Source organism: Hyperolius riggenbachi, chromosome 3 (genome assembly GCF_040937935.1).
Source record: "Hyperolius riggenbachi isolate aHypRig1 chromosome 3, aHypRig1.pri, whole genome shotgun sequence".
NCBI lineage: Eukaryota > Metazoa > Chordata > Amphibia > Anura > Hyperoliidae > Hyperolius > Hyperolius riggenbachi.
Window position 1 is genome coordinate 515,361,442 of NC_090648.1, and position 19,045 is coordinate 515,380,486.

Below are 19,045 nucleotides of genomic sequence, written 5' to 3' on the forward strand. Positions count from 1 at the left end.
CATTCCCAGAGATGTCCTGACAAAGATGATCAAAAAGAGCCACTTGCTGGAGGCTGACTTTGGGCTGATACAGTCATGGCTGTTTTTGGTTCCCATTAACCAAATGGCAGCATTCCTGCAAAAACTACCAGTCAAAATTGACAGCGCCCTCAGAGCATGCTGCTTCAAGTTTTCTGTAGCTGATTATCATCAGAGAGAGGTAAGTGAAGAGATGGGAATGCATTGTGAGGCTAAATGCCATGCACTCTAAAATCTCCAAATCTCCAGCAACATATAAGCCCGCTGCCTGGGTGTCACCCTGGACTTAGCCCTCACCTTCACCTCCCACATCCAAACCGTAGCTAGAGCCTGCTACTTCCACTTACGCAACATCTCCAAGATCCGGACTTTCCTGACCCCAGACACTGCCAAACTCCTTGTCCACGCCCTCATCATCTCCCGGCTGGACTACTGCAACTCCCTCTTGTCAGGCCTTCCTCAAAACCGCATCGCCCCTTTTAGGGCTGCACGATTTTAGGGAAAAATCGAAATTGCGATTTTTCTCTCAGAAATTGCAATTTTGATTTTTCCCCGATTTTTTTTTTCAAATGCGGGGGGGGGGGGGGGGGTTAATACTTTGCTTCTGGCCCCGCTGTGCGCGGATTGGCCAGAAGCAGTGAATATGTATGCGTGTTAATGAGCGGGGAGGGGGGGGGCGGATCCACTCCAGCAAGCGGCCGGGCACATGCAGCATTACCAATCACTGGCTAGCGGTTAAATGACGGCAGCGGTAGGCGGAGCTGTATGCTCTGTACAGCTCCGACTACCACTGCCGTCATTCCATCGCTAGCCAGTGATAGGTAATGTTGGATGATGTGCCTGGCCGCTCGCTCTAGTGGATCCGCCCCCCCGCTCATTAACACTCATACATATTCACTGCTTCTGGCCAATCCGCGCACAGCGGGGCCAGAAGCAGTGAATATGTATGAGCGTTAATGAGCGGGGGGCGGATCCACTAGAGCGAGCGGCCAGGCACATCATACAGCATTACCTATCACTGGCTAGCAATGGAATGACGGCAGTGGTAGGCGAAGCTGTACAGAGCATACAGCTCCGCCTACCGCTGCCGTCATTCCATGCTAGCCAGTGATTGGTAATGCTGTATGTGCCCGGCCGCTCGCTGGAGTGGATCCGCCCCCCCGCTCATTAACTCTCATACATATTCACTGCTTCTGGCCAATCCGCGCACAGCGGGGCCAGAAGCAAAGTATTAAACAGCAGACCGAAAAACCGATGGTACTGAGGCTCAGCAGATCGTCTTGCCACGAACCGCGGTTTCGGTTTTAAACCGAAAAACCGTGCAGCCCTAGCCCCTTTACAATCCATCATGAATGCAGCAGCCAGACTCATCTACTCCTCCCACCGCTCTATCTCCACGACTCCCCTACGCAAATCCCTTCATTGGCTTCCAATTCACTTCAGAATCAGCTTCAAGATCCTATGTTTGGCCTACAAATCCATACACAAGTCCTGCCCAACCTACATCTCTGACCTGGTCAGCAGATATTATACACCTGGCCGCCCTCTTCTCTCCTCCAACCACCTCCTCCTAACCACCCCACGCATCTCACACTCCCATGCACGACTACAGGACTTCACTAGAGCTGCCCCCATCCTGTGGAACTCTCTCCCACTGCCCATCAGGCTCGCTTCCACCTTCAACACCTTTAAAAAAGCTCTCAAAACTCACTTCTTCATGGAGGCCTACATCAACTCAACACTACCCTAATCCTTTCTGCCAATATCTTCTTGATGCACCCCCTCCTTTCGTGTCACCAACCCCTCCCTCTAGATTGTAAGCCTTTGGCAGTGCCCTCTCCCCTTGTGTATCCTACATGACTGTGTGCACTTTACCCAGAAGTTGGAACTTGTAATTTTTACCACTACCACTCCAGTTTATGATCTGGCATTGTACTATTATCTGCATTGTGTTGTGTATCTTATTGCTATTACCTGTATTGTTGTATCTATGGTCTGTTACCTGTATTGTTCTGTCACCCCTGTTATCATTGTCTGTAATCCTATTTATTGTACAGCGCTGCGTAATATGTTGGCGCTATATAAATCTATTAAATAATAAAAATATAATAACAGGCTAAATTATAAAGGCTAGCTCAGGCTCAGCAAAGCAACAATTGTTATAACTTTATGGAGGGTTCCATTGAAAGTTTAATTTAAAAAAATAAATACTACTTTCCTGGCTGTTGTGTAAATAATTTTATCAGAACTAAAATGCTGCTCACCCATTGCTGACAATGACATCAAGCCACTGTGGACTGAAGAGCTCATTTATATGTAAAGGAGTCATTACACTCAGCAGTTTTCTCTTTCGATTCCCTACAGATTTGTTTCATCTGCTGGAAATCAATTCCCCAAAATGTCAGATTAACCAATGTTTGATTAATTTTGAGCAAAAATAGATAAAAAATACTGATCAGAGAGGATGGAAAATGTGGGTAAATCGGAGGCAGAGCAAGAGGATTACAGATCGATGGCTTATAGCTTAGCAGTGCATTGAGCAGTGCAGCTTTGCAGTTCGATTGGGTTTTACTTAATTCCCTGCTGGAATCTCTTGGAAATTGATGTGCAGTGTATGGTAGGAATTGATTCCTTCTAAGTCAATTCTTTTTAGAAAGGAATCGTTCATTTTGGAACATTGGGTGAAAATCTTTAAGTTTAACTTTAACCTCCTTGGCGGTTCAATTTTTCCACCAAGGAGGCTGCATTGCACTTTTTTTTATTTATTTTTTTTTTGTTTCATGTAGCTACCTGAGTGGTAGCTACATAAAACACCACTAGAGGGCGCATGTGTCCCTCTAGTCCGATCGCCGCCGGCCACAAAAGTAAACAGGAGATCGCGTATAGAACGCGATCTCCTGTTTGGCTTCTCCTGTCGCCATGGCGACGATCGGAATGACGTCATGGACGTCAGCCGACGTCTTGACGTCAGACCCATCCGATCCAGCCCTTTGCGCTGCCCGGGACTGATTGGTCCGGGCTGCGCAGGGCTCTGGCAGGGGGGGCCCTCTTCCGCCGCTGCGTGCGGACGATCGCCGCAGAGCGGCGGCGATCGAGCTGGACGCGCAGCTAGCAAAGTGCTGGCTGCGCGTACAGCAATTTACAGAACTGAAATCGCCCCACCAGGGGCTGAGATATCCTCCGCGGCGGCTTACCCCGAGCTCAGCTCGGGGTTACCGCTAAGGAGGTTAAAGGAATCAAGAGACAACATTTGAAGGGCGCTGCGTGCTAATTCAATTGGTCCAGTTCTCACCTCCTCCTGCTGCCTCCCCTCAAAGTTTGGGGTACCCCCTTCCAACAAGGTCAAAATTATATACAAAAAGAGAGAGGCGCTGAAGTTCTTTCACTTTTATTTTCATATAAAACTATTTCAAAAAATAAATTGTCATCATAGATTCACATGAGAGGAAAGGGAAAAAATTATTTTTCCTATCCTACTAAACTTATATGCATAGAATATACACAATATAATGGTCGTATAAAGGTGAATAATAAATTAAAAAACACAATTTCTAAAAAGTTACACTAACACACTGATGGTTAAATCCTAGATTGATAGTCTGTAGAATAGTGTAATATATTCATCAGATTAGCGTGGTTTATCATGCAATCAGCATGTCAAGAAATAAAAAAATCATAAAAGGTACACTGACACGCTAGCAGTCAAATCCTTATTGTCATAATCCGTACAGTAATGGGACTTATCTAAAAAATCTTCATAGTCAGCATAAAATCAGTACATCAATCCAGGGGTATTACAAATTATTATTTATTATTTATTGTATTTATAAAGCGCCAACATATTACGCAGCGCTGAACATTAATTTAGGTTACAGACAATATTTAGGGGTGACACAGCAATACGACAATACAGAATACAAGAAAACCAGATCACACAGCACAGTATGAGTACAAGGTAATGCTTAGTCAGTCACTGGAGGGGAGCATGGAGATTAGGCAAGTTAGGTTCACTCAGATGCATAGCATGGGTTCACAGTAATGGAGGTGCATGATCAGGTAGGACACAAAATGAGGAGGACCCTGCCCAAAGGCTTACAATCTAGAGGGAGAGGTAAGGACACGAACGGTAGGGGACCAGAGTTCATCTGTAGGTTTAGAGCACTTGTGAGGGGTAGTAGGCCAGAGTGAAAAGGTGAGTTTTGAGGGCTTTCTTGAAAATGTTGAAGGAGGGGGCTGCCCTAATGGGTGGAGGTAGGGAGTTCCATAGTGTTGGAGCAGCTCTTGAGAAGTCCTGGAGGCGTGCATGGGACTGGGTGATGCGGGGGGCGGTTAGGCGAAGTTCATTGGAAGAGCGTAGTGAGCGGCTAGGTGTGTACCTCTGAGTAAGATCGGAAATGTAGGTTGGACAGGTTTTGTGGACAGATTTGTAGGTCAGACACAGTATCTTGAATTTGATTCTGGACTGGATAGGAAGCCAGTGGAGGGATTCTAGGAGGGGATCTGCCGTGGTGGAGCGATGGGAGCAGTGGATAATTCTGGCTGCCGCATTCATGATGGACTGCAGTGGGGCTGTTCGAGTCATAGGGAGACCAGACAGCAGGGCATTGCAGTAGTCAAGGCGGGAAATTATGAGGGCATGGATGAGGAGTTTGGTGGTGGCAGAGGTCAGGAAAGGGCGAATCTTACAGATGTTACGAAGGTGGAAGTTGCAGGACTTTGTGAGGATTTGGATGTGGGAAGTGAAGGAGAGTGCGGAGTCCAGGGTGACACCCAGACAACGGGCTTGAGATGTAGGGCGAATGGTAGTGTGGTTAACAGTGACATGCACATCTGGGAGGTTTATGGATGGCCGAGGTGGGAAGATCATAAATTCCGTTTTGTCTAGATTTAGTTTCAGGAACCTAGCGGACATCCAGGAGGAGATGGCTGATAGGCAGGAGGAGACCTTGTCCATGGTAGTGGTGGATATGTCAGGGGTGTGGAGGTAGATCTGGGTGTCATCTGCATACAGATGATAGTTAAAACCCATGGAGGAGATAACCTTGCCAATGGAGGATGTGTATAGGGTGAACAGTAGGGGGCCAAGGACCGAACCTTGGGGGACTCCCACCGAGAGGTGGTTGGGGGTGGACGAGGACTCATTGAAGGCGGTCGTGAAGGAGCGGTTGGAGAGGTAGGATGAAAGCCAGGACAGGGCGAGATCGTGAATGCCCAAGGACTGGAGGGACTGGAGGAGTAGGGGATGATCTACTGTGTCAAAAGCTGCTGAAAGGTCAAGGAGGAGGAGAATGGAGTATTTACCTTCAGCTTTAGCTAAGGCAAGGTCATTGACCACTTTGGTGAGAGCAGTTTCGGTTGAGTGGGCAGGGCGAAATCCAGATTGCAGTGGGTCTAGGAGTGAGTTGGCATTGAGGTACTGGGTCAGGCGTTTGTGAACCAGACGCTCCAGGAGTTTTGAGGCAAAGGGGAGGAGGGAGATAGGACGGTAGTTGGAGGGTAGCGAGGGGTCGAGGGAGGGTTTCTTGAGCAGGGGTAGTACAGTGGCCTGCTTGAAGTCTGATGGGAAGATGCCTGTGGATAGGGAGAGGTTGAACAGGGTAGTGAGGACTGGGGCCAATTCCGTGAAGTGAGGCTGGAGTAAATCAGAAGGGATGGGGTCAAGGGGCGAAGTAGTGGTATGGGAAGTCTGCAGTAGGTGGTTGACTTCCTCGGTGGTAGTAGGGGTGAAGGATGTGAGGGGAGGATAGGGTGGAGGAGGAGCTGGTTGGGAGGGGGTGGGAGGTGAAGATTGGAGATTGGATATTTCTTGGCGGATGGAGACAATTTTGTTGGTGAAGTGGGTGGCTAAATCTGTGGCAGAGAGGGAGGAAACGGAGGGTGGGGGGGTGGGTTTAAGCAGGGAGTTGAAAGTGGCAAAAAGACACCGGGGATTGGAAGCTTGTGCTCCGATGAGCTTGGTAAAGTATTCCTGCTTCGCATGAGCAAGGGCAGTGTGGAACTGCAGCAGGTTGGTCTTGTATTGTAGGAAATCCTGGTTAAGTCTAGTTTTTCTCCATTTCCGTTCAGTGGCGCGTGTTTTCCTCTGGAGGTTGCGAGTATGGGTAGTGCGCCAGGGCTGGGGGTTAGGGGGTCGGTGGCGGCGAAATATTGGTGGAGCAGCTTTCTCTAGGGCTGATGAGAGAGTTAGGCGATACTGAGCTGCAGCAAGATTAGGACAGGTTAGGGTGGGGAGAGTGGAGGAGAGGGCATGGAGGGGGTCAGCAAGGACACTAGGGTTGAGCTTGCGTAGGTCTCGCTGCCATCGACCAGGTGGGTGGGTGGGTAATTTGGAGGTGCTTTCCGTGAGGAGGTTGAAGGTGAGAAGGTGATGGTCTGAGGGTGGAAAGGGTGCGATGTCAAGGTCTGCAATGGTGGTGGATTTAGTGAATATAAGGAATACAAATACACACATGCAGATCTCATGCACTCCAATCACACCGAAGCCACCTGATTCCCACACTTATAAGGTGCTTTGTCTCCTCAATAACTTGTACTTAACGGCTATGATGGCATAAGGTCTTCTATTCCTTAGTACTGCAGTATGTTAAAGTTCCTCTTTAACCTCCCTGGCGTTACGCAGTTTCAATGACTTCGTCCGCGGGAGGATTTTTGCCTATAAAATGTTATTTAAACCCTTCAGCTAGCACTGCGCTAGCTAAGTATGCCCCCCAAGTGCCTCCAGTCCCCTCTGATGCCCCCGATCGCTGCCGGTAATATTTACCCGTCCGTGATCCGGCGAGAGCCGCAGCTTCTCCAGGCAGCTTTACTGTTGCTATGGCGATGATTGGACATGACGTCATGCGCAGTCCCGATCGTCCCCATAGCGAACCCGGGAGCTGATTGGGAGGCTGCGCCATCGCGGGGTCCCTGGGGGGTACGTATACCGGGGGGGATCAGAGGGGACCGGAGGCACTTGGGGGGCATAATTAGCTAGCGCAGTGCTAGCTGAAGGGTATAAATAACATTTTATAGGCAAAAATCCTCCCGGGGCCATGTGATCCCCTGCGGCGGCTAGCCCGACACTGTGTCGGGCTTACCGCCAGGGAGGTTGAGGCAGTCTGTTCTTATGTAAGCAGGGTTCTGTTGTGTGTTTCCTCTGGATTACTCACAGTTAGTTGCTTCGTTACCAGTTCCTAATGCGGGCCCCGGCCGGTGGCCTCATACTGAATCCTCCCTTGCGCAGGTACCCCAACTGGCCTCCTCCGTACTACGGCTATTGGATCTGTAGCTCCCGCAGTTGTGTACTGGTCCACGCTCCAGGAAACTACCGCTTCCGGGCAGGTTGCACTTCCACTCGGGCGCTCCTGCGTTCCACCTTGCACTCCACTGCCGATTTCTCGCTCCCAGGCCTACAGGAGCAGACTGTGGATTGTATCAGGGTGATTAGTTGGTGGAAATCAACTTGAACGTGTTAGTGGGGCGTCCCTAGATTGACATGTTTTGATAGTTTACACTACTATCTTCCTCAGGATCAAATCACCAGAGTGTTTCCACTTCCTGCCTTAAAGGGACACCGAGCAATGCAGAAACTATGGAAAGATGCACATCATTTTAAAGCTCTCTTTCTCCTCTTTCCCATGATATATAAACCGCCGCCCTAAGCCTTTTAGTTTTCTCTATTTTCGCGATTGAAATTGCCGCGGCCGCGATTTCGATCGCGAAAATAGAGAAAACTAAAAGGTGTAGGGCGACGATTTAGGTGTCGTCAGAAAGAGGAGAAAGAGAGCTTTAAAATGATATCCATCAAGCCATAGTTACATTGTATTACACAGGACGACACTTTCCCCAGTGTCAGCAGCTCCATTCAGCAGAATGCAGCTGCTGACTTTGACAAAAAGTCGCCCTGTGTAATACAATATAACTATGGAAAGATGGATATCATTTTAAAGCTCTCTTTCTCCTCTTTCTGGCGACACCTACATCGTTGCCCTACGCCTTTTAGTTTTCTCTATTTTCGCGATCGAAATCGCGGCCGCGGCAATTTCAATCGCGAAAATAGCGAAAACTAAAAGGCGTAGGGTGGCGGTTTATATATCATTGGAAAGAGGAGAAAGAGAGCTTTAAAATGATGTGCATCTTTCCATAGTTTCTGCACTGCTCGGAGTCCCTTTAAATACCCTTTTTTATTTCTTGACATGCTGATTGTATGATAACCACCTGAATCTGATGAATATATTACGCTATTCCTTTTAGTTCATTTGGCTGCAGTAGTGTCTGAATCACACACCTGAAACAAGCATGCGGCTAATCCAGTAACTCTTCATTCAGAGCACCTGATCTGCATGCTTGTTCAGGGGCTATGGCTAAAAGTATTACAGCAGAGGATCAGCAGGGCTGCCAGGCAACTGGTATTGTTCAAAAGTTAATAAATATGGCAGCCTCCATATCCCTCTCACTTCAGTTGTCCTTTAAAATGCAACATGGCAGAGTCAGTGAGAACTGGGCTGAAGAGAAAATGGGGTGTCTTCAAAACTCTGGAGATAATTATATTGGTATGAATTTATATTTTTCATTGCATGTACTCTGTAATTACAGACAATTGAAAGTATTTTAAAGGCGCTGCTGCAACGCATGAGAGAAAAGGACACGTAAGTACACTACCTTTTCTTTTTTTACAAACACTCCTTCTTTCAGCAGTTTTCAGTTATAAGGCTCCACCCCTGAAAAGCCACTGAAAGGTAGAAAAGGACAGTGGAGAGCTACATTAATCCACAAAGGAATGATTTGTAGGAAGTGATATATTATGGGAGTTCCTTCCTGCTCACATAAAGCTGAATAATTACAAAAACCTTCTGTTTTAAAGGGATACTGTAGGGGGGGTCGGGGGAAATGAGTTGAAGTTACCCGGGGCTTCTAATGGTCCCCCACAGGCATCCTGTGCCCACGCAGCCACTCACCGATGCTCCGCCCCCCGCTGACGTCCTGTGCCCGCGCAGCCACTCACTGATGCTCCGGCCCCCACGCAGACATCCTGTGCCCGCGCAGCAACTCCCCGATGCTCCGCCCCCCGCAGGCATCCTGTGCCCACGCAGCCACTCACCGATGCTCTGGCCCCGCCTCCGGTTCACTTCTGGAATTTCAGACTTTAAAGTCAGAAAACCACTGCGCCTGCGTTGCCGTGTCCTCGCTCAACTCTTTTTCCCCCGACCCCCTACAGTACTCCTTTAAATTTATATTTGGAGAGCCTAAGGGAACTTGGCTTGATTTTTAGTAGAAATTGCCGGAGATGAGCACATATCACAAACCCACGCCACAGAGAAATATGTGATCATCTTGACCGCATGATAGATCTGCAATCAACAGAGCCCAAGACCCCCCAACCCACACACACACAGATTTTGACCACCCCTGCCAACAAAGAACACAGCGTTCTCGGGAGTGGCAGGTGTTAGGTAGCCAGAGATGCCCTTAAGTATTAGTATTTGTTATCCAGATGTGCCTCAGTATTACGTATTCCCTCTCAGTATAGGTAGCCACCCAGATGGGCCTGCATTATTATGTAGCACCCCTTACTGTTAGCCAGCCCCCCACAGTACCCCAGTATTAGGTGGCCCCCTCAGCATACATAACATGTATCCCCTCTCTGTATAGGTAGCCAGATGTGCTCCAGTATTAGATAGGCCCTCTCCCCCAGTATAGATAGCCAGATGTGCTCTGACTATTAATTACTCCCCTTCCCCCCAGTATAGGCAGCAGATGTACTCTCTCCCAGTATCAAACAATTTCCCCAGTAGAGGTAGCAGATAAGCCCGCCCCCATGCAGAGTGAAAATTGGAGGCGGGGCATAAGAATTTATTCACCTCCTGGCATCCAGCGATGGTGGCTCTCTATCAGCATCTCCTCTATAGCTACATGCAGATTGTCACTTATTGTGGAAATACTGAGGACCAAAACATGGGGTAAAAGTGAAATAAAGTAAAGGTTTATTAACAGAAATGCAGGATATATACAGTGATGAATGAACAAACCACTAGCAATGTAATTGCAGGCAGTTATGCAAACAACCCAGTGAATATATATACACAGTGTGCACACAATAAACCCCGGACCCTGTCTAACTAATCTAACTATCTAATATATATACAGTATAATATACATTCAAGCGCAGGACATATGCAGCAGGCAATAGGTTAGTCAACAAGCCGAGATCGGATACCAGGACGTCGTCAAGCAATACAATCGGTAAGCAGAAGAATAGTCAGACAAAGCCAATATGAATCATACACAGGGAAGTCAAGCAAACCGTTATCAGGAAAACAGACAACAGGTACAGCTAACAGAAATTGAGAATCAAATAACACAAATCAAGGACCAAGTAACGAGTATCAAAGTAGTGACCAGAACACAGCCTCTAGGGCTATCCACATCAACGAACTAGCAACATTGTACTGCTAGAGCTGGCCTTATATTCTGTGCAGGATGGTCATGTGACAGCCTCCAAGGTTGCAGAGACACAGTTCCACAGTACAGAGACCTCTGCTGGTGGGCAGAGGGAACTTCAGGAGGATTGCAAAATGTTCTTGATGTGAGAGGGGACATCTGCTGGTGAACAGAGGAAGTCCATGGAACAGTTCACAAATGTCACCAGCAGGAACAGATCGTCACAGTTGCTCATCATGTGACACGCCAGTACATGCCAGCAGGTTTCACAAGAAATGAGACTTGTATCCATGGTGACAGGACACTGGATAGTAGAGATCTACCGTTACTGGACGCTGATAGGTTAGTGGCATGTCACTGCTGCCGGAGGAGGGGCAGCACTCTGGGGGAGCATCCTGCCAGTGCCCCTTGATGAAAGTATCAATAAGGTTACCTAAACTGCAGTACAGTAAAACAACCACAAGATGTCACTGTGTGAAAAATGATGCAATAATCTCTATGGTACTTCCTGTATTCACTTTGTGTTCCTCTCTGTTGTTAGTAAGCTGTATTTCCTGATGGTGGCGTATGTTTTATCTCTGCATGTTTTTCTTCAGTATTTCTCATGCTGAGACAATGCACTTTCTATAGTAAAGGGCGGGCTATGCTTACACAATCAGACAGAGGAGAGTAAGGGAGGAAATGACATCAGGATTGGCTTCAAAATAGCCACAGTTAAAATGGGAAATGCTAAGAAAGATTTTCTCTTTTTTTCTGTAGAAAAATCACTAGAATCAAAACGTGGGCAGTGCAATACATGTGTTATGTAAGAAGAGCAAGTATTTATCTACTTATATATGTTTTTTTTCTAAGATAGTATGGCTGACAGGTCCTCTTTAAAGGCGGGCCCTGGTGATCATTTCCTGCTTTAGCCGACACAGGAAGCAGAGACAACACATTATCATAGAGCAGTAAATTAGAGCTGTACAAACATATCACATTGTTAAACCATTGGCTTAATATCTCTTTTTCTTTAGCTTTGTGTCTGATTTGCCCATACAGGTTATTGACTTGGGAGAACCGACATTTGTTTTTTCTGCTTATTTTAAATCTATATTGTGACAGCATTACTGTATATATCATACATAATTCTGTGTCCACCAGATATCTTCAAAGGGCCCATACATTGGCAGATGGCCACCAGATTCGACCATCACATAGATCCCCCTTTGATCGGATCTATTACCTGCCCACTCACTGCACACCTATTGGAGATCTGTGCAGCCTCCTCTGCCAGCCGGGCCCCCAGGTCTCCCCTCTCTTGTGCGGAAAGTATCTGCCAGCGAGACTCCTCCTGTGTCTTCTCTTCATTGCTGCTGGGCACCCTGTGACGCTGTGGCATGTGCGTGACCACAAACATGGCACATACATGCTGTCATGTCACAGGGTTCAGGTGGCCCGGTGGCATTGGGGAGAAGAAACAGGAGGAGGCATGGCGGCAGACTGGTGATCCTAAACTCCTCTGCATCACCGACCCCTGTCCAAGAGGTACACATTTTAGATGGGGAAGACCAGCTTGGGGGTCTGTCGTCATCCTGAATTAGAACGCCTCTACTGCCACGCACCCGACTGCCCCCTTTCCAGCGAAAATTATGATCAGATGACCACACTGTGGCATCGATCTCTGGCAAATTTGATCATAAGGATTGAATCTGAATTGAGCAATGTATAGACACCTTTGAATTACGAAGGATTAGTATTCCTCTTATTTTTTTATCTTGATTTCCTCACTCTGATAACTCACGACTTTATGTACAGGCCTCCTAATGCTGCTGGATTTCAAAAGTGCGCCCAAGCCAGCCTGGACCTGCACAATACCATCTGCTGTAACCCGTCACTGAAGCACCAGCCTCGGCTCCCGGCTCTTACTGCCGAGATAATCCTGTCGCTGCTGCATCCTTCAGGTTCACCGGTGAGTGTGGATATAATGCCTGATGTTGTGAAGAGGTACTGCACCATACAGCTAAACCTTAGTTTGCAAGCAGCTTGGTTTAAGGGTGCAAGCAAAAATCATCACACCTGGTTCATTTCTCTTTGATACTGCAGGTAGTGATGGTGAAGTAGATGCAAACAACTTTGAGTTGATGCAAATGTATGCACATTTTTATGCAGCGTGAAAATGAACCAATCAAATCCTGCCGAGGTAAAATTCATCTCAAGCAGCATAAATTTTCAGAAAAATTTGCATTAATTTGCATCAACTCGATGTTATTTGCATCTACTTGACCATCACTAGCTGCAGGATTGTACTTAACTGTACTAAAAGCAAACATGAAGTGTTTCTTGAATAAAAAAACCAATCAGATACTTACCTAAGGAGAGGGAAGACTCTGGATCCTATTGAGGCTTCCCGTTCCTTTCCGGGTCCCCTCGTTCGCGGGATGATTAGGATTTTTTTTTTAGCTTATTTAAAGTGAATTCACGCTACTGCACACACTTTATTTATTTATTTTTTAATAACAAGAAATAACTGAATGACACACCCTCTGTAATAAAATGGCTGTTGCCCTTTATTTGGGTTGAATGGGGATACTATAAAGTCTCATAAAACCAACACTGTAATGAAATATCAGTTCATCTGTAATAGACTCCACCATCTTGCTCAGCCAGAGCAATACCTGTCCTTATAAACACACTAGAATCCACCCACTGTACAATGAGACGTTCCCCCATAAAGGTGCCAGCGACGAGGGTGACATGAGTGCTAAGATCTTCTTACGGACCAAGGCACATGACCCAGCCTCAGCTATTCCAACTCTATATAAAACTGATAGCCTGACCTCTGACCAATCACTACAGCCCACCTATCCAGGTAAGCAGGGCCGGGCCGAGGCAGAGGCTGCAGAGGCTCCAGCCTCAGGGCGTAGTGTAGGAGGGGGCGCAAAATTCATTCTGCTGTCATTCCCAATTGTGTTTGAAGCACAAAGAAATAAGAAAAGGGCATACATAGCAGTGACTGCAAGCCAGATAACTAGATATTAAGGTGTTGGGGATTTTGGGGGCCCTAGGGCGCCTCTTAGTCTAATAGCAATCAGTGTGTGACGGCTGGGGTGGCAGGGATGAAGGGGCGCACTTTGCTGTCTCAGCCTTGGGTGCTAGAGGACCTTGTCCCGGCTCTGAAGCAGAGTAACTTTCCCACCCCAGCAACCACCTTCCACTCTGATATACCCCAGAAACAAGACCCAATACCTCAAAGCCCTTAACTTTGTTCAGACTATTCCATAAATGGCAGCACCATTGACAACTGCGATATGCACTGTGTTGCTTCACATGGAGTAAGCTCAGACTGAATCATAAATAGTGCCCTCACCTTCCCCCCCTCTAAGCTATCCTCACTGGTCAGCTGTCACCATCTCTGATCATCTCATGCCGGTGGGGATCGATCTGTTGACAGGTGGCCAATGGGAGTGTTTTGTTGAGGTTGGAAGGGGTGGGAACAATTTACGACTCAGGCTTGAGTCACTCTTCATAATCCGTTTGACGCAGGTTCACGTTATTTAGGTTCCATCACTGCAAAATGGATTTCTATGACTAAACTTAATTTTGGCGATAAGGGCTGAAAAGTTTCTGTGATAAAACTGTGGCTGAATGTGACCCGGTCTCATTCTAAAATTATGTTTTGCAGATTTATTTGTTGGATGTTATTTCAGTTCTGTTTTGCTGGCTAACCTGGCTTTGCTCATACAGAAGAACCAAGTATTTGTCTTTGTTTTCATTTAGCCTTGCCCAACGGAAGAAAAGTCAGAATCCGGCCCCCAACTTCCTGATGTGCAGAAAGCTTGGGAAGATGTGCTGACGATAACGATAAAATGGATGGGAGAGGTCTATGGCCAGAGATTTCATTTTAATGATACAAAAACATTTTCTTCAGAGCTTTCGGTAAATGTTTTTGTGTGTTTTGTAAATTTTTGAAGGAAAGTTATTGGTATTTCAGTATGACTTGTTCTTGCTTCGGGAAGTGGCCAAGCCTTGTTCACACCATAAACCAGGGAAGGAGCAAGATGAAATGTACTAGCCTTCCCTTCCTCATAGTCTTTTTGGTAAGTTGAGGTGGTAGAATGGTAATAGAAGGTAGCAGCTGGGCCCCTTGAGGCCCACTAAGCGCCAAGCAGTTGCCTAGGCTGCCTTGTGGATGATCCTCCTCTGCTCTACGGCTTTTGTGTATTGACTTACAACTGCTATCAGTTGTAATTCATTTCTGCATTCACTTAAAGGACACCCGAGGTGACATGTGACATGATGAGATAGACATGAGTATGTACAGTGCCTAGCACACAAATAACTAGGCTGTGTTCCTTTTTTCCTTTCTCTGCCTGAAAGAATTAAATATCAGGTATGTAAGTGGCTGACTCAGTCCTGACTCAGACAGGAAGTGTCTACAGTGTGACACTCACTGATAAGAAATTCCAACTATAAAACACTTTCCTAGCAGAAAATGGCTTCTGAGAGCAGGAAAGAGGTAAAAAGAGGAATTTCTTATCAGTGAGGGTCACACTGTAGTCACTTCCTGTCTGAGTCAGGACTGAGTCAGCCACTTACATACCTGATATTTAACTCTTTCAGGCAGAGAAAGAAAAAAAGGAACACAGCCTCAGTTATTTGTGTGCTAGGCACTGTACATACATATGTCACCTCGGGTATCCTTTAAATGCTTACCAAGTGTGAGGAAGGCTTGGATGGAGGTTGTTCATACTGTGCGTAAGTGGTGTGGGGAGAGAGTACAAAAAAGGTTTGCAACAGTATTTTTAAGCTTTTCAGAATTATATTTAAAAAGTTTCTTTATTTTCCTGACTATGAACATTGTAGATTCACACTGAAGGCATGCAAACTATGAATTAACACCAGAGATGTCGCGAACGGTTCCCGACCCATTCGCCGGCGAACATCTCTGCATCACTGGGCCTTCTACTACTTCCGGGTCGCTATGACCCGGAGTAGTACGCCAGCGCTTCCCGGCGGAGCGCGTCCTAGATCGCGCTCCTGTTGCCGGGCACTTTCTGCGCATGTGCGTGACGTCATAAACGACATCACGCTCATGCGCAGAGAGTGCCCGGCCACAGGAGCTTGATCGAGGACGTGCTCCGCCGGGCAGCGCAGGCGTACTACTCCGGGTCATGGCGACCCGGAAGTAGTAGAAGGCCCAGAGATGTTCGCCCGAAATCAATTAAGAGCGTGTACAAGATTTAACCTCTTAGTAGCAAGCCACATAATTAAAACTTCATGCTGGAGCCTCTTAACGGCTCCTGGACATTTTTAGAAGTCAAACAGGGGTGTTGCTGCTGTGCACGTGCGCGTGCGCTCCCACGCGTGCATGTGCGTTCCCGTGCACATGTAAGTGAGATAAGTGAGAAAAAAAACACCATAGAAGAAATACACCTTTATTTCCAAATTCTATATTGTCACCATACTTTGTACTAGGGACATAATTAAAACATTGTGATAACCAGGACAAATGGGCAGATAAAATGTGTGGGTTTTATGCACAGTAGCAGTGTTTATATTAAAACTATAGCGGATGAAATAGGAGAAATAGTGTATTTTTTCATTTTTTCCAGTTTTTTTCCCTTTAAAATGCATAGAAAATAAAGTAATTACTAAAAACAAATATCAACTCCAAAAAGCCCAATTGGTGGTGAAAAAACAAGATCTAGATCATTTCATTGTGATTAGTAGTGATTAAGCTATTGGCAAACGAAAGAGATGAACACTGAAAGGTGAAAATCGCTCTTGTCCGTTAGGGTAAAAACCGCTTTGGGATGAAGTGGTTAATCTGGCACTCGTCGCCATGTACGTGTGCCCGTCTGCCGCACATACCCGTGATTTGTAAAGGGGAACAAGTGTTCCCCTAATCAATGGCAATGCCTGGAATGTATGGGCATGACACCGATCAGGGGCCATGTCCATTTATAATAAAGGAAGTAGTAAAAGTATAGTAATGTAAAAATGGTAAACCAGGACAGTGTTTGCAGCACCATCTAGTGGCAATAAAGTAAAATTACACACACCACACATTTATAATTAAAAATTAATAACATTAATTCCTTCCACTTCCAAAGTGTATTTTTTCTTGCTTATTTTTCCAATTAAATGCATAGAAAATAAAGTAATCACTGAAAATAAGTACCACCCACAAAAAGCCTAATTTGTGGCAAAAAAACCAAAGGTATAGATCATTTTGTTGTTATAAGTAGTGATAAAGTTATTGATGAATGAAAGGGAGGAGCGCTGACAGGTGAAAATTGCTCTGGCCCTTTAGGGTAAAATCCCCTTGGGGGTAAATTGGTTTAGAGACCTCTATCACAAAAAAAAAATTGTAACATCTAAAATACAAACATATAAAATGTACATTTCTTACAGTAAGTGGTAAAAAGCTGACAGATCTGACAGATTTTTGATTAATCCATCTCCTCATGGGCGAATTCTCTGTATCTTATTTTATTCTTTACAAAAACAAACCCTGGAAATAATCTATACAATAATGTTGACCAGCCTCCCTTGTTCATTTGCACACTGGTTTGGCAATTGGACAGAGCAAATCCAGTTCAGTAAGTCCTTTTGTAAATAAAGAGGTACTAGCTACTGGAATGCTCGGTACACACCATACAATTTCCCATACGATCAACGTGTAATCTGGCGGGAAGGTGTACATGTCCAAACTGCTCCCAATCAACAAAGGGATCAATTTTTTAATGATAACTTTGTCAAAATCGATCATGTTATTGATCGGAAACAGATCGGATACGTGGGAAATAATCGTCCAATTCCCGTCAGTCAGATGGGAAATTAAATCATGTGTATCTAGTATAAGTGACAGCGACATGGAAAAAAGTAATTCTGTATTTCATATGTACTGTATGTATTTTAAAGTGTAAAACGTTTTGCGGTTGTTGTCCTTTAAATTAAACCTAAGATAGCGCCAAAGGAAAAATGTATACCTACCTGGGGCTTCTTCCAGCCCCTATTGGCCTGATCCCTCCCTCGCCATCCTCCACTGCCTTCTGGATCCCCTGCTACGGCACCAATCAGGCCAGTTGGGGCGTAGTGTGCACGTGTGGCATGGAACCGTGTGATTGCCCCGTCGCGATCCTGTGGCTAGGAGTGTTCGGCCCCTGCACAGATACAGAACGCTCCCAGCCGCAGGATCGCGTACAGCTGGACTGCACCTGTACCAACTGGCCCTGACAGGCTGGATTACCGTGAGCTGGAGCGGAGGAAGCAGGAGGCAGAGGAGGACAGCAAGGGACCAATCAGGCCGATGGGGGCTGGAGGAAGCCCCAGATAGGTATACATTTTTCCTTTGGAGCCATCTCAGGTTCACTTTAAGCCCAGTTTTGGGGGAACCAGTTAACTTATCAGTAAGTTTTTTGGGATGTGGGAGGAAACTCAAAGCTCAGAAAAAAAACCTATGCAATGACGGGTATTTTATTGATAGGGTGCCTCTTTCAGAATTCTGCAACACGCAAGCAAGACTAGTATTTAAGTCCTATCACTGTGTTTCATTGATTCCATCTTCCCTTGTGTTATTTAGGCATGGAGTGAGATCCTAAAGGCTGGTGAAAATGTGACCCCAAAGTGGAGGAACGCCCTTCTTCCTGTGTTACAAAGGAAAATTAAACGGGTATACTTGAAGTGGACCTCCACTAAATGACATATTGCATGAATAAGTAAATTATATTCAGTGGTAGTGAAATGCGTTATTACTTTCTCTTTTCTGACGTTTACATCCACCAAAGGGGCTTCCTGCAGTTATAAGACTTCCAGATCTTCATTTCTTCTTAAATTGACTCACCAGTGTTAACTTTAGTACATTTATTTTCAGTTTCCATAGCAATATCACCTGGTAGTTTGTGTGTGTATTTTTTTTAATGATTAAAATAATGAATCCCTATTTTTGAAGGCTTAGCTCCAGCAAGCACAATACAGTTTGAGCATTTGTAAATATGGAGATAAATGTATAGTGGATAAAAATTGGATATTTTTAAAACTCTTCATTCTTTATAAATACGCCCCTTCGTTTCCCACTAAGAAGAAGGCCTTATGTTATCAAGCAAAAGAACAAACAACAAGCTTAATTTTGAATCACCTTTAATAGGTTTGTAACGGGTTCCATAGTACAAGGCTGGCACGGTGTTTTGGGTTGGGACTCAAAACATCATGCCTGGCTTGTACTGTGTTGGGCTGTCCAACTCCAGTTCTCAAGGGCTGAGGTCCTCACACATTTTGGTACAGCTGAAATTAATTGCTTGGACAAAGTCAGGAAGATGTGGTTCATCAAGCAGAACACTTTCCTCCCTTTCACTCTCCATCCCTAATTCTGGCATGGCTATGGCCCTAGAGGACTGGAGTTGTATGGAGACCATTACAAACCTACTAAACGGAATTGCCATAGAGCTATAGCGGAAATTCCACGGAACGATGCGTAATTCCGGTGGAATGCAGAATTTTGTTCGCCAATCACAAGAAAGCCCCTAGAAGAAGTTTAAACAACAGGATTAAGGATGATCCGGCAGAAAAAAACTCCCTCCTCCTCTTCTCTCGTCTTCCAGGGATTTGTAGGATGGCCTACCAC

At 45.9% G+C, this 19,045-nt stretch overlaps 1 protein-coding gene across 1 annotated transcript in view; it reads left to right on the forward strand.

Moving 5' to 3' along the window:
* LOC137564491 (E3 ubiquitin-protein ligase RNF213-like) overlaps positions 1 to 19,045 on the forward strand; it is a 301,009-nt gene that overhangs the window by 10,094 nt on the left and 271,870 nt on the right. Inside the window, exons 3-7 of the mRNA XM_068278409.1 lie at positions 10 to 199; positions 8,593 to 8,645; positions 12,235 to 12,388; positions 14,197 to 14,355; positions 18,005 to 18,094. Of these exons, the coding sequence (XP_068134510.1) occupies positions 10 to 199; positions 8,593 to 8,645; positions 12,235 to 12,388; positions 14,197 to 14,355; positions 18,005 to 18,094 (646 nt within the window). The remainder of the gene's footprint in view (positions 1 to 9; positions 200 to 8,592; positions 8,646 to 12,234; positions 12,389 to 14,196; positions 14,356 to 18,004; positions 18,095 to 19,045) is intronic.